General features: G+C 28.0%; 2 protein-coding genes and 1 non-coding gene across 3 annotated transcripts in view; 1 reads left to right on the top strand and 2 right to left on the bottom strand.

Annotated features, from left to right (window-relative positions):
- The window catches only part of LOC103573916 (E3 ubiquitin-protein ligase MYCBP2), a 168,852-nt gene that overhangs the window by 129,279 nt on the left and 15,437 nt on the right, over positions 1 to 24,136 (top strand). The window contains exon 12 of the mRNA XM_008553186.3: positions 23,638 to 23,860. Coding sequence (XP_008551408.1) covers positions 23,638 to 23,860 — 223 coding nt within the window. The remainder of the gene's footprint in view (positions 1 to 23,637; positions 23,861 to 24,136) is intronic.
- Positions 1,970 to 2,091, bottom strand: LOC128668149 (5S ribosomal RNA). Its single transcript, XR_008403916.1, has one exon. It is a non-coding gene; the product is annotated as a 5S ribosomal RNA (ribosomal RNA).
- Positions 8,280 to 21,591, bottom strand: LOC103573901 (uncharacterized). The gene is made up of 4 exons (XM_008553161.3): positions 21,015 to 21,591; positions 11,554 to 11,973; positions 10,672 to 10,964; positions 8,280 to 10,578 (listed from the first exon to the last, which is right to left on the bottom strand). Exons 1-4 carry the CDS (start codon positions 21,231 to 21,233, stop codon positions 8,724 to 8,726), a joined length of 2,787 nt encoding a protein of 928 aa, XP_008551383.1. The 5' UTR covers positions 21,234 to 21,591; the 3' UTR covers positions 8,280 to 8,723.

Genomic DNA, 24,136 nt, shown 5'->3' on the forward strand with positions numbered 1-24,136 from the left:
CAATATTTCATACAGCAACATAATAGCTAAAGCTGTCGGCTTTAAACCGTCCAAATGATTCTCTCTCTTAGTCCCCTATGGATAGTTGACACAGGACATCCTAATGGAACTTTCTATCTCTCTCTTCGTTTCACTGCACGCGACACTCTTCGAAAATTAATCCCGAATTCACCGTTAGATGTTTATCAAAAGCTCAGCATGTACGTGCCAAAAGATTTCATATATTATTTTTGAAATCCATTATTAATTAACATTTTTTTTTTTACAGCAATAAAAAATATTTATATTCAAAAATTCATTAAAAAATTTCTAATTGCAATATCGTCTTATTTAGTTCTACATTTTCTTTAAGAAAAAAAATACTACCAGACTTGAAAAAATGTTGCAATTAAAATTTTGATGAAAATTATAAAAGCGCGAATTTTTTATGCTTTTAAACTGCAAAAACTCAATAAAATATTAAAGTAACTTTTGATAAAAAATTAATAAATCTGGTGAAATAGAACAATTTGAAAAAAAAAAAAAAAAAAAAAAAAAATGTGGTTGACCCCACTTCGAAATAATTACCAAAAATAAATAAATGAATTCATATATAGCTACATAAATTTATTCATTCAAAGTGTTAATGGAAAAATAATCATTTTTATTATAATTTTTTTTTTCAACTAATTTGTTTCGTTTTATCACTAATGGTCTACCATTATATATATATATATATATATATATATATATATATATATATATATATATATATATATATATATTTATTTCTTAAAATATTTTAAAATCGTTTTAAGTCAAGTAGTAAGTCATGAGATACTTAAGTGCATCTTTATTTATGATTAATTCAAAGAATGTATAAACTGCGTCCACTTAACTTAACATTAAATGAAACGTATGATAAAATACATGTGTATATTTTTTTTTAATAAATACTTTGACGTGGAAAAAATTGTTATTCACTCTGGAATTAAATTTTTACGTCATATAAAATGAGTGAGATTTTTTATTAAATATATAAATGTTTGAAAAAAAAAAAAAAAAAGTGGTAAATAAATAAAAAAATGCGGAATAAATTTGAGAGCATTACATAACGATGTGACTTTAATTTATCTGGTCTTGTTTAATTCACGTATGATATTAAATACGCAAATGAATGCGCGAAAATGCTCTCACTGCAACATTATTCGCTCCTCTCATAGTGATGATGGTAGTAGTAATAGTTGTTGTAGTAGTAGATCCTCTCGAAAACTGACAAGAGAAATATTTCGGCGTATTTCCATATATACTCATATAACAGGGATGTATCCTCTCTGCGCTTTTGCTTTTAATCCTGAAAACTAACGGATTCTCTCTTTTACTCATATATGCATTATCTGTTAAGCTGTCTCTCTTTGTCACTCTTTGTGCATTTATATATTTATATATATAGTATGATATGTATATATGGAAAAGCGTCACACACAACGTCGCTGTCCGGATTTGCCGCTGGCGCGATTTAACGACCGCGTTTTGCTTTCCAGTTTTCCTCGACTCAGTTACTCTCGTCTAGTCTCCTGCTACATACATGGAGATGCTTTTCTCTCATTTTCGTCTATCAAAAAATAACAAACTTCATCACGTCATATTATTTGCAAGTAATTTAATGAGTTGTCTCTTTCAATTTGTCAAGTTGTTCTTTTTAGTTAAAAAAATTATAAGGATAATATGAATTAAATTATGAAGGATGTAGATGAATTATATATATAATGAATTATATAATTCATCAAAAGATATTTTTATTTACTTCATTTTTTTTTTTTTTTTAATAATTAAAATAAGAATTCGTCTTGAAAAATTTGAACTCTTGAAATCTTAACAAGTGTAAAAAGAAAAATAAATTTAAACGAAATCTACAAGTCGACCTTATTTAAATTCATCATTGAATAAACTTTATAAAATAATTATAAGACAAAAATTTAAAAAAAAATGACAACAGCACATGGTGTTCCCAAGCGGTCACCCATCCAAGTACTAACCATGCTCAATGCTGCTTAACTTCAGTGATCGGACGAGAACTGGTGTTTATTTCAGCGTGATATGGCCGTTGACAAATTCTGTAAAATTCAATGACGGATTTAAATAGCTGACTTTCAAAATTCGAAAAAAGACCTAATTTCGATCCACCAAAAAAACATCAATCAATCCATTAAAAAAAAAATTTTGGCTCAGTTAATTAGTAAAAAAATGCTGTAAATGAATCAAAACGATTGGATTATAAATTCCGGTGCATTTGTCTCAACTCGTGGTAATTAGGGGACTGACGTGTCTCGTTGTAACACAGGGATAATGAAACGAAAACAGGGCGAGATGTTGCCCCAGGGGGTTGCTTCATGAGAAAGAGAAAAAGCTAAAGAGCATAGTGTAGGGTTTGAGGGTGTGTAAAATTGTAGGGTTTCAGTATATAACCTCGGCTAAATTACGCAAGTTTGCTGGCTATATAATATTCTCTCTTTCAACTGCCGCGCCGAGGATTGATTATGTTTATCTTTCATTAGGAATACCGTCAGCTTACTATACCAACCCCATGGCCCTAAGTACGTGAATTATAAATCCCGTCATTCTCTTTCTCTCTCTCTCTTTCTCCTGTGTCTGCTTTACCCGCCGCAAGTTTGTTTTAAACTCGCCATCCAAATGGGGTATCAACCCTTGTTAATTTACGTACGGATAAACAAAAGAAACAGAATTATTGTTAACAAAAATAAATTTTTAACATTTTTATTAATTTTCAACGAAATTTATCATAACTGAAAATCTTCTTTTAACCCAAGTAAGCGCAGCTTAGCGACATCTTACTGAATTTCTCTTAACTTTTCCGTCCGTTACCAGATGAGTTTTGTATACATATTTTTTTGCAGCCAGTATTTATATCTTTATTATTTATTTGAATTATACTTGTATTTATTTGCACTGCGTTAAATTGCCATCGTAAACTATGACTACTGCAATAAATTTATAGATATTTTTTTAAGACCTTGAAAAATATTTTTTTTATTAATTTGCTAAGAGTAGCATAAAATTTTACAACAATTTCATAATAAAATCAAATTTTATTTATTTATATTTACATAAAAAATATTTAATCAGTCTCTAAAATGATTTTTTTTTTTTTTTTTTTTTCAAATTTAATTATCAGAAATTTTTAAGTTTTTTGTGTAAACATTTTTTATGACATTTCGTGTCACTATCCTATTATAATTGAATTTTTAATGGACAATAAATTGATATCATAAAAATAATTTATTTGACAACTTAATATATATATATATTTTTTATTACCATTATTAAATTTTTGTTTCACTGGTTCCAAATTTATGTGATTTTATTCAAAAGTATTTCATAATGTAAATTTATACGAATAATTAATTAGATTTTTTATGGGAATAAAAACAAAATATTGAAGAGCCAAAAAAAAATATTTTTTTAAAATAATTTGATGGAAATAGATTTGAATATTTAAATGAATTTTATTTAAATTAATTTAAAATATATTCCCAGTGAACGTAACACAAAAGATGATAATCGCAATAACAATGGGGTATGAAATTAATTCTTATTGGACCGTAGAGGTCTTGAAATAATATACGATACAATCAACAAAATTATTATCTCACTCACATCCCCTTTTATTTCCCCCTTCTTAGTTTACACATGCGTTTAACATGTCTCGACATGGTTATCGCATTCCAAACAATGAATCACCTGCCCCTCATCTTCCTCCGACACTTTCATTATGACGGTTTATTATTTCTCATCATAACAATCACTCCCATTACGCTTTTCGTAAAACTTTGAATTAAACAGGAAGTGCTAACATTTAAATCCCGGAAATCTTTACGAAGATAAAAAAAAAAAAACGGCTCAGGATAACAAAAAAATAAACACATAGAAAAGGCGTAAAAAAGATAAATTTTTAAGACGAGATTTTTTGTACGATTACATTCACAAGATGTCAAATTTTTTTTCGTACAATGAAACAACCCTTTTAATATGTCATCTGTCACTATCGATATATCGATCTTAAAAAGTATAATATATATTTTTTTTAATACCGATGTAGATAAAAATACATCCGTTAAAAAATCTTCTTATAAAACTTATGAAATTTTTAGAAATTTCTTTACTGAAATTTTGTACCGAAAATGGTCTGGTAAAAATTTGGAAAAACCATTTTCTTTAATATTGGATACAAACTTATGAATTCCTATAAAAATTTGCAAATTTTTTTGAATTTCATTCAATTTCATAATTTCTTGTAATTCAATATTATGCAGTTTCATATAATTTTGTATAATTCTAAAAAACTGAAATTTTAGAAAACCGGAGTTTCATGAAACTTAGAAAATCATAGTTTTAATACTGGATTTAAATTTTATGAACTTCCATACAATTCTACAAACTGAACTGAATTTTATGAAAAGTTATGAAGTTTTACAAAATTCTAGAAATTTTACGCCATGAAATTTTGTAAAATTATAAAAATTTTACAGAATTTAATACCATCTCCTAAAATTGTACAAAGAGATTTTTTCACGGGTAATATTTTGTTTAGTCTCCGAATTCTTATTATCGTTTTAAATTTTATTCTTACAATTTCTGTGTACAAATACACTTTAGTTTTAATATAGCGGGCGTGCTTAGCCCTTCTCCTGTTTGTAGCTATTAATATAAATGGATAAAATTAGAGTTCAATGGAGAAAGACGAGGGCACAAGACCTCAGGACAACGTACACGATATCTTGTTTAACTCACCAATCATTCAATAACTCTTAAATTTCACTTTTTACTTCTTGTTTGTTATTTTTGTCTTTAAATAATTTATAAATTTATCAAAATATTATTTATTATTCAAACTAGTTATTTTTTCAATGTGATATTTCACTATTTTATATATCATCGGCTCGAAATATATTAATTTTGAATTCTGCTCTGTTTCAAATTTGAGTTCTAACCATAATGAATTTTTCGAGACCATTTTTTGTTTAACCTGGGGATCTTCATTCTAATTTATGTCTCTGTTAGTCACAGAATATTTGTTTATCAATTTAAGACGACATTCAAATTTTTTCGATTTTTAATTTAAAAATCCAATTTGGATAAAAATTCAAAAAAGTTTATTTTGACAATCTCATAATTATCTTAAATCAAGGCTGGGAAAATTTCTCCTGCAAAAAATAAATTTCAGTTGCAAATAAATATAAAATACATGCAAATAAATGCATTCCTTGAATCTGACATTTTTTCCATGTCTATGTTCCATGTTTTTGAATCCCATTTTTTTTTGTCACACGAAAGAAAAATTTTTCAAAGCCGCCAGATTCAACTATCTCCTAATCAATTTTTAAAATTAAATAGTTTATTTTTTAATTGATTTAAATTTAAATAAAATTTTTTCCATAATTATTATTCTTAATTAGCGGATGACTTCTGACAAAGACCAAAAATTTTTCTAACATATTAATCTAATAACGTTTATGCCGTCTTCATTACATCCTGTTTCGTGAACTGAATAAATTCAGAAGGCGTTTTTACGTCTCAACATATGACTCCCAAAAGCTTTTTACATCTTTCGTCGCGGTGTCTTGATATACGTACACATTCCCCGCGGCAACAGATATAAATTCAAACTTTTTTTTAAAATATCGATTGATGTATGTATACACACTATGTATATATGTATATATTTAAAGAGTAATATATATTTCGCGGCATTGACTTGGCTCTCACAGTGAATCCACCTAGTCTTTTCAATCATCCCTTGGATTTTTCCAATTCGTCGCAGACGCATTAAAGGAAGCTTATAGAGCCAGCTAGACACCGGATATATTTAAAAATATGCTGAGCACATTTGTTCGTGAAAAATGGAACTCAAAGAGAGTTAAAGTAAAATAAAAATAAAATAAAAAATTCAAAGTAAAATAAAAAGTATTAAAGAAGAAAATAAAATCGGTGGAACGTAGACATGAGAGGACGAAAACAACCAAGAGTATTCGGGTCGTTGAGTCTCGAATTGACTTCCCAATCAATATGAGAGTTAGTCTCCATACAGACATGAGCATTCAGCACAGCTGGAGAAATCATTCAACCCGGTGAATTGGGATGGATACTGCTCGTACATTCACTCTATGTCCAGGCCGTATGATAGGATGATTGGTCGCGTTAATAAAATCTGATGGGTCTCTATCTCTTTCTCTTATCCATTACTCCTGGGTGACGATCATCTCGGGCGTTAACTTGTCCACTTCCGTTCGTTATATTCATTCTATTATTTTGTTTTATTTAATTTTTTTTATTCACTACCATAACTCGGATATTATGTGCTTTGAATAGTTTATTTTATTGCTAAATTTGTTGTGATATTTCTAAGCTGACGATCATAGGATCCATTTAATCATAAATTTCAAATTATATTTTCTTATTAAATAATTTAGAATTTATTATTATTATTTTTTTTTTTTTATGACAGTCATTGGTTTTGGTGAAATTAAAAAATTCAGTAGTTAGTAATAACAAATAAAAAAAAAAATACATTTGAAAGCCAACAGCTGCAAGACAAGCCGCCTCCTCGCAACTAGAACACTTCATTTGCTCGTCTTGCATTCTTTGAGAAATAGTTTTCACGCTGGTTACGCCCTGAGATCAAGAATATCTTGAGTTATAATTTTACTCGACGAACCACTACAAAATATTATCATCATTTATTTTTATCACTACCCATTGTAATCACCACTGCAGATAATTATAGCAATAACTCAAATTTACTTACAAGATATTTTTAAATCAACACTGATAATTTATTTTAGAGCTCTATGAAAAAATGATTCATTAAATATGAAATAAAAACAGTATTTACTCATAGACGGGGATTTTAATGCAAAAACAGATAAGTTAAGTAGATTTTTATTTAATGAGAAGAACGGGCTACTAAAAAAATATTAACAGTGAAAAATGGAATGTAAGAGCAACAAATTTTCTGAAAATAATGAATCTTAAGAAACATTAATTGAAATGTAGATTTTTATGGTAAATTTGCAAAATTTTTTTTATAAAAGGGTAAAAAATCTGCCATTGGTTGTGATATTGAAAATTTTGAAAAATGTAATAAAATTTTGGACAAGCGAATGTCATTTTAAATATCAAATTGGTTTAAAAAACTACAGGAAAAAGTCGAGTGTGGATATCATTAGAAGATGTGATAAAAGATAAAGCCTATGAGAAAATAATTCTTTCCAAAAAAGTAAATATCAAAAGACTTTCAAATTTGAGACAGTCTGGACTTTGATTTGATTATTTTTGAATGAACTGGTTCTTAATAATTTTAATTAGAGTCAAAAAAACGTCATAAAATGTATGAAATATTATTTTTTCAGTATTCTTCGAATCACAAAAATTTTTAGATCGAATTATTGCTGCTTCAAAAATTCTGAACGACGTGACAAAAAAGTGCTGGATTGAAAATTTTCTGAAGTGCCAAAAATAATCAATTCAAAGCTCGAAATTTTCTCGAATTCAAAAGTGCACTATTATCAACTTTTGTGGAACGATTTTTTTTTTTCAACACGGGAGTGAAAGAGTTTGCGGAAGAAATAGCCGATGAAGAAATAATCAAATAATAAAATTTTAAGTTTAAAAAAACTGTTTTCCAGGTTTTTCTAGATAAAAACTTTGAGCGGCACAAAAGGGCTCAGCTCGATTTTCCAGAAACTTTACATTTATTTAGAAAAAAAAACGTCGAAAAAATTTCAATTCATTGTGTCAGTGCAATAGAAAGATACAAATCGCCTGCTCAAGAGCGAAATAAAAAAAAAACGAATAGAACGTTTCCTAAGAAAGTAAATACACAAAACCTACACAGAGAAAAAATAACGTTTAGAAACATCACATTTTCTTCCCACAAATTATCATGCTATTGAACATTTTCAATTAAATTCAAAAAGTTTCTCAACCGAAAACTAAATTTACTTGAACATACGCTGATTTTTTTTTCTACAAAATTTCATAAATAAATTTCAATTTTCTCCAATTTAAATATTAGCTTAATAAAATACTAATTTTTTTTCTTCGTGTACTCAACGAAAAATAAAATAAATTTTAAGAAAAATCATGAATCATAATTTCGATAATTTGTTTTTAAAGAAATTAAAATCCACAGAGCAGGAAGTTAAAAAAAATGAAAGATCTATGAATTATTAACATTAATCTCTTTAATAATAAATTCACGAAGCAAATATATATAAATAAAAATATATACAATATACATCCACTATAAAATACGTATTAAAAAAGTATTGTTTTATATTATTATTTCGTTCGTTTAAAATCTAAGTTCGAAAGCCACTGAGCTGTTACATACAATAATTAAATACAACTTCGATAATACAAAAAAAAAGAAAGAAAAAATGTCTCACAATATTCAATTATACACATCAATATCAATAAGCTCTATAAATAAATCACTCGACTACAGATTTATCAATTAATAAATCGAGTTCACAAATCACTTGAAATTAATATCAATCATACATTTGTTTCGTTATCAATAAAATTCGTTTATTTAAACTCCCACAGTGTCACTGTCTATTTAAAAACTTAATTATAATTAACGATCAAGTAATCAAGATAAAAAAAAAAAACATTTTATCACAGACAATAAAACTTGGCACAGATGTCGATAATTTAAACTCTCACGTCCTGGCCAAATTAATAGCAACATTCTCTTGGTCTGGTTTTATCGGAAGCGGTCGATTTGCCATTTTACTAGCGGGTGTTGAAGAGCCCTGTGGCTCGGGTAATTCTGAATAAAGATGTGCCGTTACATCATTCGGATCTGCATACTCCGCAAACAAACTGTTAGTTTTTTTATTATTAGTATTACTATTACTTTTATTACCCTTCAAACTTTCGCCGAGTGTCTTAAAAAAAAATAATGACTTTGGCTGATGTTTTTTATCGGTTATTGCTTCTTGATAAGGATGCTCGACATCAAGATCTAAATACTGTTTTTCATGGTTATCATTACTAATATTATTATTATTATTATTATTATTATTATTATTATTATTATTAATAAGATGATCATTGACAACATCTGGTGGCAGTGGTAATGGCGCTCTCGCGGCAGCCAAAGTTGCTGCTAAAATTGGCTGTGAAAGTCTGCTAGTACTTGGTACAGTTTCATCACCGGGTAATTCAGCGTAAAGATGATTTTGATCACTTGTTCTCAGATCTTTTGGCTCAGTGTACTCAGCAATTGCCGGTCTATTAACGATACTGTGCTCACTTGGCAATAATTTTTCTAGCGACGGCACTTTTGTTCCCATATCTGTCGTCGGTTTTTGATTCCGCTGCCTGCGAATTCGCGGTGCAATAATGTCGTAAGTATCATCGACGTTTAATGATGTAGGTCGGTTGTCATTATTGTTATTGCAACTTTCTTCGACCTTTATAAGATCATAAAGGTGCTCGATCATGTCACGTGCTTGGCTATAATTATCTGGATCATTCAATCGGTCACGTAATTCTCTCAAATACTCTTCAGTCAATTCCTCTGGCAATGTTTGGGATGCTTTGTTCTCGGTGTACGTGAAACCCTCTTCTGTTTCTCCACTATCTTGTTGTTGTAGCTGATGATTAATTGCTTCGTTTTCAACATTGAGAATACGTGTCTCTGGACGTAGTCCAGCATATTCATTTATACTGAGACGTGAAATAGAACGGGCTGATGTCGCAGCAGTCATTCCGCTTGTTGGTGATAACCATGAATTCGTAAAATTTATCAAGTGCCCTGAGGTCAACTTTGGACAGACCCCACGACGTCTCATGTACAAAATACCGGAAGTTAATATAATAGCGATTATTACAAAGACTGCAGCAACACAAACTATAACGATAAGACGTTTTTCCCGTTCCAATTGTTCAGAATCGCTCATTTCGACGTCGAAATAACTATTTTGTCGTGGGTAAACATGGGGACCGACGCTCGGGGGACTTACACTGGATGTGGGTTTTTCAGACGGTTCACCACAAACTATATTATCATTTTTACTACAAATTGTCGTGGTAAAATTACCCATTTCTAAATATCCCTGAGGTACTTTTAGGCATTTTTCTAAAAATTCACCTGCGATACAGTAACTGGATTTCATAATCCATTCGACTGATGTGTTTCTACCAGTTATGTCACGTATGTAATCTTCGATAAAACATGTACATATTTTTTCAAAATAATTATTACCGACTGTTGCAATATTTATGTTAGATTTTTCACTTAATGATGCAAATCTCAGTGAGTTTTTTTCAGCGTTGACTATTCTATTGCCGCGAAATGAAAATTCGAGTTGTTGTTCTGGTGTTTTGTCGGCTATTTCATCTGCTACGATTGCATCTTCAGCTATTTCGGTAAACATATTATTGTCGATTACTATTTTACTCCATTGTTTCAAAGTGATTGATTTTTTTCCAAGACTATGAAATAAATTATTGTTGAATGCTATTGTGGCGGCTGATATTTCTATTGCTCCGCTCTCAATTTCATTGAATCTGTTAAAAGAATGTATATATTTATATAAAATTTCTGCATTAAATTATTTCAAGTAAATATGAAAAAACTTTTGAAAGAAATTAGAAACTTACTGTGAATACTGTATGGTAAAATTATTAAATGCAGCTTTGAAGGCCCCGTTTTTTACATTCTGCAATCTGACGTCGATTAACTCGAAATTATGAATAAGTGTTTTGTCATTGAATGCTCCAGCTTCGATGTCAGTTATTGATGCATTACTTATTCTAACACCGAGAAATAATAATGCACAAAATGCATCTTTGCGAATAACTTTTGTCCGAACATTGTCTATGCGTATTTCAGCAGCTGCTGACGGAAATACTGAACTTGGAAACTCCGTTATTTTGACTGTTTGGAACATTATCTATAAATAATAATTATAGATTATTATTTTATTAAAATTCTTCACTTTCAACGGTCACAAGAAATCCATCTGACTCTAGGTTTCACTCGAAATTCTGGAATTCGGAAAAAATCATCAAATTCGAAATCCAGAAAACGAAAAAAGTGATTTTGTGAATAAAAATCTCTATTACTTTGTTAATTTTCAATATGTTTAACGAAATTTTGAGGCAAACTATTAGGGAACAAATGTCTGTTGACGTAAGCTCGACGACGAAATTTAATTTTCAAAAAAATATATTTATTTTAATCAATCAAGTGAAAAATTTTCTATAAAAAGTTTAAAAATTGCAAAGAAAAAAGTATAATTGATTTTTTGCAAATATCTCTGTAAATATTGAATAATTTGAAAAATTGAAAGATATCTTTTTTGTAGCATTTAAAATTCTCTACAAAAAAGGTATCCTGTACTTTTTTCAAAAATCCAATAGTTATCGAGATAATTTGAATTCAAAATTATAATAATCAAATATCGAAATTAGGTCTTGAAAAATTTCTGAAGTCTGGAATCCATGTGATCATGAGTTAATTAAAAATAAAACAAAAAATACCTTAGTCGCTGGCCCATGACGACCATGTGGTGGTGCATCAAATTTAAAGGCATTGCTCGATAATTCAAGATTAGTAACTTCGCTAATTGAAAATCTAAGTAACCAAGAAAATGCATTTGGTTTTATTTCAACGTGTTTACATCTCGATATAGATACAGAAAGCGTCCCACGTGCATTTTTGAATGCCTGTGACTCCAATACAACTCTATTACACTCTGTAACTTCCAAAAGTGGATTCGGTGCGCTTATATTGTGAAATGCTTGCGTTTTAGCAACAACACTGTGTATTCCCGTCACGTGAACTCGTTTCAGTTGAGGACCGCCTGTAAAAGCTCCTGAGTGGATCTTTAATTCCCGACAACGAGACACTGAGACATCTGATGCGTCAGCTGGAATTGACCCTTCATGTAATTCTACTTCCTGCAATAGAAAAAAAAACGTTATCATAAGTATTATCAATATATTCACTGAATAAATTTAAATTTCATTCATCGTTTATATTTAAAACTCTCATTCTACAATATAACTATCTACTTAAATAAATATACTGACACACTAACTTAAAGTTTTTGAACAATAATTATAGCATTAATTAAAATTGCAATTTTAAGGAAATAAAAATGTCATCATCTGTTTCTTATTGACTTCCAGACGACAGTAATACCTTTTGAAATAACTTCCGGTAATGGCGTCGACCCAACTACTTTATATTTATACTTTTGCATAAGCGCCAACAAACTTATATATCTCGTGTTTTCTTGTGTATTTATATGACTATACAAAGTTATACGAAAAAAGATTACATTGCCTTAAATATCTACCATTTATCTACATTATTTTTACCATAAAAAATAAACTTTAACATCCCGTCGAAAAAAAATTCGTTATAAAAAGATCCATAACCGTAAACAGCTCAATTCGACTTAAAACCAATTTTGAACTTTTTTTGATTCTTCAATTTTTCAAAAACGAGGTCTAGAAAACTATAATTTTTTTACTTTTAATTTTTTTTTTTGTTCTAGAAACTATTGACTTGAAATTCCAAATTGTCTCAAATTTCGAACTTCACGTCCTGGAACATAAACTTTTTTGAAACAATCTTTTTTTTTCATGGGATCGCATATTTTATAAAAAATTTAACTAACAAAATCTGACATGTCCACACATTCGTCTTATAAATGTTTAATGTTTTTTTTTTTTTTTTTTTTTTCGTAACCAAATTAAATTCATGTAATTTACATAAGAATATAAGGTGACTCTTAAATACATTTATTACATTCCGGTCTTTGTAATATGTGTAAACTACTATTTTAACATTTAAAGGCATTTTAAAATAACAAGATGTTTAAACCATGAATAAGATTTCAAATAAAATATTTTTTTTCTTTGTATTGAGATTTTTGAAACTTATAAATTATTATAATACATAAGAAGGTTTAGTGTCAATTTTCTTTCGTGGTTAAAAACCAGTAACATGAGTAGTTGGTTCTATGACAACGTCATATGGCCCCCACATCAGTATCTGTTTCTTTATTATGTTTATCACATTCAAGAGTCATGTGTCTTGAATCCACTCGATTTTCAAGCCATGGCATGTTTACCTTGAGCTTACTCCAGGTATAAAATTTAAGATATATATATATATATTTTTGATCAACGATTAGATATTAACCCGGACAAAAAGAGCTCAAAATTTGGTTACAGTTATTATGTACTCTGTAAAAAGTCAAAATGAATTCGGAGTGAGTACAGATTTTATTTCACTCCGTAGCTTGGAGTTTTAATAAACTTCCCTTTTGAGTAAATTTCACTCCACATTTACACCGAATATGATCCGTGTTCATTTCAAATTTTTTAAAGTGTTCTGCTAAAAATCTTTTTTAAAATTAAAAAAAAATTAGTGAGTAGAAAGTTACATGAAATCGTATTCGGTATATGATAGAGGTACCGTTTTTGGCCAATTTTGGACACTTCAAAAATTCAAATAAAATAGTTTGTAAAATACATAATGACATAATTAATTTTTTTGATTGTGTTTAAAAATACTTTTACTACGCTATTAAATGGAAATTTTTTTTTGTGTTTGCATTAATTAAAATAAAGTCTTAAATGTTCAAAATGGAGCAGTGGCCACAAATTGTACTTCTACCCTACAGCAATTTTTAACAAAAAAATATTTTGAAAAATTGCATGTATAGTTTATCAAATTTTCTACATGTGCATTTTTTTAGAAATGTTTTTATTTTATTATTTATCTGGTAAAAATTTATATTCAAATTTCAAATGTCTGCTAACTTTACTGCCATATTTTTGACGTATGACAAAACCAACAATTATTGTATTCTAATAGTGATTCTAGTTTATTTTCCACAATAATTTTTGCTAAATTTTTTTTTTTTGTGAAATATTATTATATATATTTTGTTAAATAAAATAGATGAAGTATATTCAAGAAATAAACAATCGCAATAATATTAAATATACAAATGTATACATGAATGACTAAGAGAGTTATTTGATTTCTCTTTAGTAAAACTTAGAATTCGTATTTGTACGATCACATCTTTCCAAGTCTCGGGAGATTTAAACCCACATTTTAGTGTGTGACTCAGGGGGTTGGGGTGGCCCCGAACTATTTCTGCGCTTACTTTGCTTTCAGCACAAAGAACATCTTGACTTGTGGTTTATAAAGTGCAAATGCTTTACTTAACTTCATTGGCAATTCGCAAACGTGATATTTGTGATCGTAAATATTGTCAAAATAATTTTATTTTTTTTTTTAGAAATTTCAAATTTTTTACGTTCTATTTATTGTCAATTTTTAGAACCATGATAATTTTTTTAAAACTTGTTAACATGTCAATAGTTTTTTGTCTTTCGTTTCACTCAAGAAACATGGGGATTAAAAAAATATAGATAGATATATCTGGTTTTTAGGGCTACAAATATAAAAAAAGGACCGTGGGATAATATTACAGGCCTGACTGCTGATGTACACCAGTGACTAAACACTAGTGTACCCACAGGTCTCAAGGGTTTCACTGTATGCACTCTCTTAGGGGCTTCTCCCCCGCATTATTCACAAAATAAACAAAAAATAAAAAAAGAACTAAAAAATCTAAGACCGTAAGTTTTATAGCCATGAGTTTTTTCATGGTTAAATCAGATGTCACGTCACGCCTTACAGTAATTTAAAAGATTTTTTAAAAATTATCACCAAAAATAGACTCATTCATTTTTTTTTTTTTTTTTTTTTGAATCTATTATTTGAAAATTAAAGAAAAATTTTGTTTTTGTACTTGAAATCAAGTGAATTGGAGTTGTAAAGAAGATGAGGAGTAAATAAATAAGTACAGTACGATGGTAAAAGAGACCGTCCTCGAATTATGCAGGAACTGATCGAAGACCCGACAGCGGATAAATAATTGAGCAGGAAGGTGTGACGTGCATTGAATCGTTAAAACCAATCCCATCGTTTTCACACTGACTCTTTTATTCTTCTCTTCCATTCCATTCGTTTTTCTTTTGACTGTTGTTTAGTTTACCAGTCACGAATCGAGGCTAGATCTTTCATTTAATAACTTTTTTATTTAATTAACCCTTCATTTACACTATTAACATTTTAATATTTTAAAATTACAAATACTTCATCAAAAATTGTAATTTTGAAAACTAAAGTATGCAATTATTTGTAAAAAAAATTTTTTTTTTTATTTCAGAACGGAAATTCATAAGAATTTTAAACTGAAATTATTCATTACTTTGAACTTTGTATTGTAATTAAATATACTAACAAATATTGCCAATGATTCATGATAAAAATTTGTATAGTCTGATATACAATAGAAATAATAAATAAATACAGAGCCAAAATAAATTTCACGGTCATTTTAATAAATAACTTCAACAAAAAAAAAAAAAAGTCACCTATTCCGCAAAGAAAAATTTATTTTCAGCCGAAAAATTCTTCGTGTCTAAAAATTTAGAGAATTTTAACCCGAAATGTTTAATTTAAAAAAATATATGATAGGAATATAAAAAAATTGGCTGTAAATAAAATATAATTCAAAAACAGTTAAAAACCGCATAATTAAATTAGATGCTCTCTCTTTCCTGATTAGCCACTATAGCAAAGAGACGATAAACACACAACACTGGATACCGGAAGTTGACAGAAGAAATGTCATGCGCACGCACCCGAGGTCGACGATTAAATTATACGTCATTCTATCTCTTTTCTTTTTTCTCATTGAATTATTACATACATAACATCTTTTCCTTGTCTGCTCTTTATTCTTTATACATATATGTATATATATATATGACTACATATCTATCTCTCTCTGTCTTTTAACTTGTGTGAACCCAACGGGTCAGGACGTGCTTGCGATAATTCGGTTAATTGGAATACACAACGGCACAGAGATGCCGTGCAATTTTATGAGAACATCATATATACACATATATATTACGTGGATTATTTATACAATAAAAAATTATGAATTAATTTATTGAAAAGTCAATTACTTTAATTACGAAAATAAAACTCAATTTTACTCCATTTTTTTTAGCCATTAAATATTTTGTTACATAAATTTAATTAACGACTAATTAAATATTTATAAATTAAGAAAAAAAATTTTTTTAATTATTACATAGAAAATAATCCCATAAATAATCATTTAAATAAAAAATAATACTTGACCTCAAGACAAGGCCATCTTATAAAAAAAGATTATGTGGGTGTCCAAAAAGGTCTAAATAGCGCTAAAGTCTTTAAGTGAAGTCTATAGTTAATTCCATTCATTAAAAAAAAAATGACTCAAATATATTAATCAAACAGAGAAAACCTAGCAAAGATTATTTTTTAACAAGAAAACAAAAAACAGACATGTGAGCTGTGAAAAAAAAAAAATATAATATTCTTTGTAAGCGTGACTAATTTTCACAGATACAACTAAACGGTATTCATGTGTGTTATTTCAGGCTGACAAGTAGCTGGTAGTATTTACGCTCAACTAGTATATAATATAATATCATATCTTATAAAACCGATCTCATGCATTACATGTATGTTGTACAGAGTGCAAATGGCCTCGAAGCGCCGATCGACTCGAATATTGCGACATTTCCTTCATCACACAACAGCTACTATAATATACCGTTACAAATAACTATTTTTTTTTACTAATTATATATCACAAGCTCACTCGTATTTTTCTTTTTTCATACCTCTGATGTGTAATTTTAATTATTTTTAAATACTATCATGAACTTGCAAAATTAATCGGTATTTTTTAAATGAAGAATTCGTAGAAAAATTACTATGCGTAGTAATGTAAGGACAGAATGGAACGGTGGTGATATCTACCGATAATGTAGGAATTGTTCATATTCATTGAATAGAATATACTGTACATAATAATTTTAACCAAGCTATACATTAAATTTTGTTTCGGAAATTTACGTTCATCGTATAGCTAAATTTTTTATGTTAAATTTATATATTTAATGAAGACAGTATATTTTAAAAAGTATAATTAAATGACAGTATACCAAGATACTCCTCGGTTAAGAAATAAAAAAGTTCGACTAGTCGAACTTCGAAATTCGAGGCAAATCCTAACTTTTGTTGAACTTTTTCGAACTCTTATACTGATAAAAACTGTGATGTAAATCTGATTGTTGTTTATTTGAAAAATTTTAGAAAATTCAAAATTGTCAACTATTATACCAATCGATGAATAAATTTTCTAAAACTGTATAAAATTTTTTATTTCGCCATCTAATTCTGCCTTATTGAAGTTTTACAAAAGTTCGACAATTCAAAATTTTTTCAAATTTCGAAGTTCGACTCGTCGAACTATTTTTTTTTCGCGGGTGGCTTACACATTAATAGTTTATAATTACTTTATTCTAACCTATCATACAATAACAAACGAAAACAGCCGAATATCTGCGAACAAACCCGATCTAAGATAAGTTTCCTATCCCACGCAGTTTAATGTTATTTCTTTTCATAAACAAAAATAAATCACCAGATTCCGTTGATAAATAGTCTATTTTACTATGCGACATGGTAAAAATGACATCTGTCAATTTAATTAATAGTTTTAATTCGATTTCATTAACAAGTAAAACCATTCTTTGAAATATTTAATTGTTTTACCATGACCTAAATTTTAGGGTTATTTTTACTCTTTAATCATCTTTGTACACAAGAAAAAATAATTCTTATTATAAATAGGAATGATAAATATTTAAAATAAATAGAACGCATGGTTAAAAGTATTAAAATAATAATAGTAAAAATAAAAATGTAAATAGTGTAGGGAAGTAGTAACGACATAAAGCAGCTGAAAGAAGAAATGGAAAAATTGATGGTATGGTTTCAAGTACGAGTCTAGTATTAGAGTGGATGATTTTATCAACATTGCAGTTCAGGATGTAGCGTTACATATATACGCCCCCGTTAGACCCTAGGGAATTTAAACACGAGAATAGTTTTGTGTACTGTATACCGTACAATAGATATATATATATATATATATATATATATATGCGTATACATACGGTAGGAAAACACAGTGGAAGATATTCATGGATTATATTACTATCATAAAGGTCTGGCAGTGATGATAGTGAGAAAATTCTATCTGCTACCGACCATACAGTAAACATAATAATGCCAAGTAGTATTAAATTGAGGAATGAACTAACTCTTAAAAGTTTAAACTCATGAGTAGAGCTCAAGATGTAATGCCCGCATGTAACACTGAGTGACGACTTATCGAGGGTGTTTACAACTCATTGAGAGGGTCTATTGTTGGATAGATTAGATCCAAAGAGCCGAACAATCTGTGAATTATGTTCTTTATCATTTTCTTTTTTATTTAATTTTATTCTTCAATTAAATTTATTATTATTATATATAATTTTCATCGTATATAATTATATAGAGTTATGGTGGTCCATAATAAATTATCTTTTCTGATAACTTATAATTTTTTTAAATGTGGGTTAATTATTTCCAGAAAATTTTCAATTTTAATTTTATTATAATAATTTTCCAAAAGTTAAACGTTTTTTTTCCGATAATTATATTTTTAATTTAACAAAAATAATTTATTACATTTTTCCAAAAATGTCTTTTTCGTGAATTTTCCGTAAATTTCTTTTTTCAGTGAATTCACCGTAAGAAAAAAGTAAATAAATATAGAAAAATACCAATTTGTAGTAAAAAAAAATTAGCGGAAGTTTATAAAAAAAAATGCACCCTAGCAATTGAAAAAAATTTTCATTGATAAATTTTTCAAAAATTTGAAATCGAGCATATGATTTAAAATATTTAAATCGCACAATAAATAATTTACTGAATAGAACCAACATAACAGTATATTATTTATCATTACTCAGACTAACAATTTTTCCGCTTACTTGTTCAGCTCCATTGAAAAATACACATAATAAAATAGACTAATAATAAAGAAAAGTATATATATTATTTATATACACAATAAGTATCGACTGTGTCAAGTACAATGCGTCTTTCCTCTCATTCCATTGAATTCTCCCATGGTCTAGTGGCCCCTGTTTAAACCGGAAGCCTCGTTGAACGGAAGCCCAACTAGGTTTGGCCCCACTGTATGAGAATTAAATTTCGTGGCTCCGAAAAAAGCTTTCTTTAAATAAAAATCCCCCTCGCAATACACAAACCGCAACTACGCTATTTTATTTACCGATTTAATGAATGAAAAAATAAAATATATATTTACATTCGTATAAACACACGTGCGCACATATCTTTGTTATGTTTATTACATTTTAATTGACTACCTGAATCATATTCTCAGTAATTATTTCAATTACTCAGTTTTAACCTTGATATTAATTACAAAATTATTTTTATCCAAATAGACAAATTTTTATTCTTTATTATAAAATATATTTAATCTCATATTTAATATTTAAATTGATTAAATTAACTCTAAGAGTGTCAGTTAATCTGATTCGATTAGGAAGAATTTTTTTTATCGCACTTTATATCTTAACTTTTTTTTTTATACATAAGAAATTTTTTTTATTTACAAAAATAATTTGCATTTAAATTTTTTAATTTTGCAGATATTAATTTTTCACTACAAAAAATTTGAGCATAATTTCGAATAAATATAAAATGCGATTGAAAAAAAAATTTTTGAGTACTAATTTATTTTTGAAATTTTTGAGTAATTTTTTAAATTTAAAAATTAATTTAAATCTCGACATAAAATTTCAAATATTTTTGAATTAAAATTTTAATAATTTTGTGATATTTATTTTAAAAATTTCTGACTAAAAATTTCCTAAAAAATTATTTTTGATTTTTAAAAATTTTTAAATACATATATTATAATTACTCTAACATATATTTACGATATATAAGTATTGAGATGGAAAAATATATAAAAATAAAATAAAGTTCTTGAATTATCTAAATGACAAAGAAACCGTAAAATAAACAGTCATTAAGTAGATAAAGAAAAATTCTAGCCGAGATAAAATTTATCGTACAAATAGTAAATATGAGTCATTAAAAATAATTTTAAAAAAATATTTATCATGAATTTATATTGTTAAAGCATAATAAATATAATTAATATCAAAGGCTGGGAAAAAAAAAGTTTTAAATTATCTCATGAAATTAATGGTGGATAACCAGCGAGGCGAATCGAGCATCAAGTGGGACGGGTTGTAACAACTGTTTTTCCCTTTGCTTCAGATTCTTGGCATCTATACAGTGTATACAGTCACTCGCCATATAGTACTTAAATATAAATATACTGTCTCATGAATTAAATTATTTTTAACTCCGAAATATTATTCATTTTGAATTTCAATGTAAAATTAAAAACCAAATTTTATTTCTAGTATTTCTTCTACAACTTTTACTATCATCATTATTATTATTATTATTATTAATTATTATTCTGTCCGTTAGACAAATTTAATACTTTTCAACGTACAGAAAATAAAGTCTAAGTAAAATAACATGATGCAGGTGAAAAGATGTTTTAAAAATAACTTTTAGCCGTAAATCATCATCTCAAAACCTGTTTCAACTTTTTGGGGAATATTTATTTTTTTTATTCCTTTTTAATATTTTATCCTACACAATGATATAAATTAACATGTCAATATATTTATTATATCAAAGTATAATAAATAATATTTTGTTAAAAAATTTTTTAATAAGTTAATTAATGAAAAACATAATTAGTGTTCATAATAATCATGAAGTTAGCAGACAATTAGCAATTTTAAAATTTTATACAATGGCTCAATTAAAAAAAAAAAAAAAAAAATTCGCACGTGTAGAAAATTTAAAAAAACTATAGGCCATTTTTAAAATTAAAAATAAAAAAATGATTAATTAGACGTCGGGTAATTTTAGTGTATTTAATAATAATAATTATAATTACCTCATAATCTGTAAAAATACATTTAACATTAATCCAATGTTTTGCGACAATGGTGCAGTTGCATCCAGTCATAGCGCATATTCCAACTTTTTCTGACTCTCCATAAACATTATTTACTTGACCAAAGACTATTATTGTAAACACAAACACTGAATATAATAAATTCACAACACTGCCAGAAAATTTAATAACACCCAGCACTTTTATTAACTTCATCATTAAAATTTAATTTTAAATAATTTTTAAAAAAAACAAAAATTTTTTTTTATAAATTGGAGAAGAATTTAACTTTCATTCTTATTTTATGTAACCACATATTATAAAAAATTCATTCAAATGACATGTATCTGGCATGGGTAAAAAAGTTTTAAAAAATATTTAAATTTAAATAAAAATTAAAACTCCAACAATGCGGAGCGCATTGTCATGTATTCGAATTTACTTTCATTTTTAAAATTCAAAAATAGCCCGAGTGTATGGAGTTATCGGTTATGGAGTGAAATAATTTATAAAGATGAGGAAACTTAAAAAAAATAATAAAACAAAATATTTTTAAATGGACGCGGTCGTAACGATGGTTGCTTTCGAACTGGCGAGAGTAGCATACGATCAAGGGTCCCCCACCTTCTTTAACGTCAACGTCTCCCTCCAGAGCGTTTAAGAGATAAAAGAGACGAGGATCTAATGTATAAGCAAGAAGAGAAAACTTATTGCTGTACTGTGCTGGGACCAAAGGAAATAAGAACAAGAAGAAGAACAAGTTGGGATAAAGAGGCTGAGCAAGTGTAGATGGGAGACCTTGTCTATGTCTTCTCTTTCTTCACTTCTCTTAAGATACACTCTCTCATCTTTCTGAGAGTTGAAACAAGTAGCAGCACCCACCAGCATATGCTTCAAATCTTGAGAGCTTGAGACTTATATTGTAGAAACTCTCAGCACGATAGAGAGTTGGATACATATGTGAGATACTGGATACGGTATTACCTTATTCTGTATCTGTACCAATTTTTTTTTATCCTCATGTGTTTATATAAATAATATATAGTATTATATGTTGTATCAACCGATCTATCGGAATTATAAGTTACAAGTTAGTTTACTTTATATAATAGATTGTCAAGCTGGACCTACCGGTCAACCTTGACCAACTTGCACCACTGAATCGATAAAATCACTGCGTAATTTTTTGATTATTATCATATTAGATTTTATGTGTAATCAGAGGCATTGCGTGCTGCTTTCAATTTGCTTAAAATTTTTCTACTGGTTTTTTTTTTTTTTTTTTTTTTTTTTTTTTTTTTTTATTGAACAATTGATCTAAATTACTCTGGGAAAAAAATAACATTTGTAAAAACAATATTTTCTTCATGAAGCGGTGAACGCTTCAATAATTATTTATTTTGATGAATGAAGGAAGATGAGAAGTACACCAAGAAAATTCTTCATCATTTCAGAAAAATTTTAATTTTCAATTCATAAAATAAAAAATTTCCTGGGGCAAGTAAAAATTTCTTGTGGTTACGAATTCTTTTTTTTGTGTGATTACAATTTTGGTTTTGATTTTTATGTAAATTGAGTACTCAGTTATAAACCGCTACTGAGTTTTAAAGCTGCCCCCTGTTGGCTTAACTTTCCCACTACAGTTTTCACGATTTTTCTAAAATTTTATTTTTTTTCTCAGCACTACGAATTTTTCTTAAAATTTTTCATACATTTTTACAATAAAATTCTTTACTAAAATTAAAAAAAATTCCCTCAATTGTCTGACTTTTGGTCTCCATACCTTAGTAAATTAATAAATAAAAATTATCACCTTAATAATTTCATATCTAACTTGAAAAAAATTTTCTTGACTGAAGAAGATCAAAATTTATTTGCACAACTAAAAAAAAATCAGCATATTTTGAACCAAGTTTAAATTTTTTCGATGAAAAAAAAAAATTACTAAAATCTTAAAACTTTACACCAGAAATTTATTAAATTTAAAATTTCCAGCATAATTTCTTGTAGGAAGAAAAGAATTAAATTTTTTTTCCTCAGAGTATTAATAATTTTAGTTAATAAAAATCACTTGAAAATATTAAACAAATATATATTTTATCCGAGTTTATTATATCGTAGTTCTAAGAATTTTCTCTTAACCGGAAATCGCTGACTAGACTTGATTGTGCCTTATTAGGAATGCTGGATACGATGAAAACCAAACGATTGTTTATTACAAAGTGATGATACTTTGCTCTCTTTATATATATATATGTACATTGTACATATATATACTAGTATACTGTTACTGGTACAAGTGAAGTGATGAACCCAGTTGCAGTATATACTGAGAGATCTACACGAGTACCAATTAGGGGCAGAAACCTGAAGAGAACTTGTTTTTAACCAACTCTTCAATCCTCTATATTTTTCTTACTGATAAGTTATAGACATAAGACACCTGATCTATCCGGGCAATCGGGTCGATGACTCGATAAAAACTAAAAGTCATTACAACTCATTAATCTTCAATTAATTATCTAATGAAAAACTGTAACGACTGATTGCTAAAGGATTTTTATTCAATAGATATCTATATATATTTATATTTATATTTAGATGCTTTTTTTTTTCATTGCAGTTGTCACTCAAATGAGCGACTATTCCTCAGGGATTTTGTTGTCTGTTCGGCTGGAACGAGCGGCGGCAGACTTGCACGATGGCTGCAACCTGACAGTTTTGTGGATCCATCGAAATGTGAAGCGATTTATGCCAAGGAAGATATGAAATGTGGTTGGCCTGCTATTGTTACTATTCTCACGAGAGATCAGTATGGAGATGTTGTTCATGTACCTGCTTTAAAGGTACATATAGCTGTTATTATTAATAACAAATGTTAAAATCAATTTTTTAATTCACTTCAACGAATGAATTTTAAATATCTTATGTGCAATAAAATATTTAATCAATAGAAGTATGGGGATGTACACTGAAAAAAAGGATTTCTTGGCGCAAAAAAATTTCATTTGCTCTCTGGTTTTTTTTCTGTGTAGAATGAACTAGAAATTATATAAAAAATCTTGTGATTTCTTAACTATTTTTATTATTTTTTGATAATAAATGGTCACATGCCTGTAAAA

The sequence above is a fragment of the Microplitis demolitor genome, chromosome 6, assembly GCF_026212275.2.
Source record: "Microplitis demolitor isolate Queensland-Clemson2020A chromosome 6, iyMicDemo2.1a, whole genome shotgun sequence".
Classification (NCBI taxonomy): domain Eukaryota; kingdom Metazoa; phylum Arthropoda; class Insecta; order Hymenoptera; family Braconidae; genus Microplitis; species Microplitis demolitor.

Excerpts from the sequence above, each read along its gene's own strand:
- LOC103573901 (XM_008553161.3), bottom strand. The coding sequence starts at position 21,233 with ATGATGAAGTTAATAAAAGTGCTGGGTGTTATTAAATTTTCTGGCAGT. Across the intron at positions 11,974-21,014 it reads GTATTTTTACAGATTATGAG|GAAGTAGAATTACATGAAGG; the intron begins GTAATTATAATT and ends TTTCTATTGCAG. Across the intron at positions 10,965-11,553 it reads GTCATGGGCCAGCGACTAAG|ATAATGTTCCAAACAGTCAA; the intron begins GTATTTTTTGTT and ends TATTATTTATAG.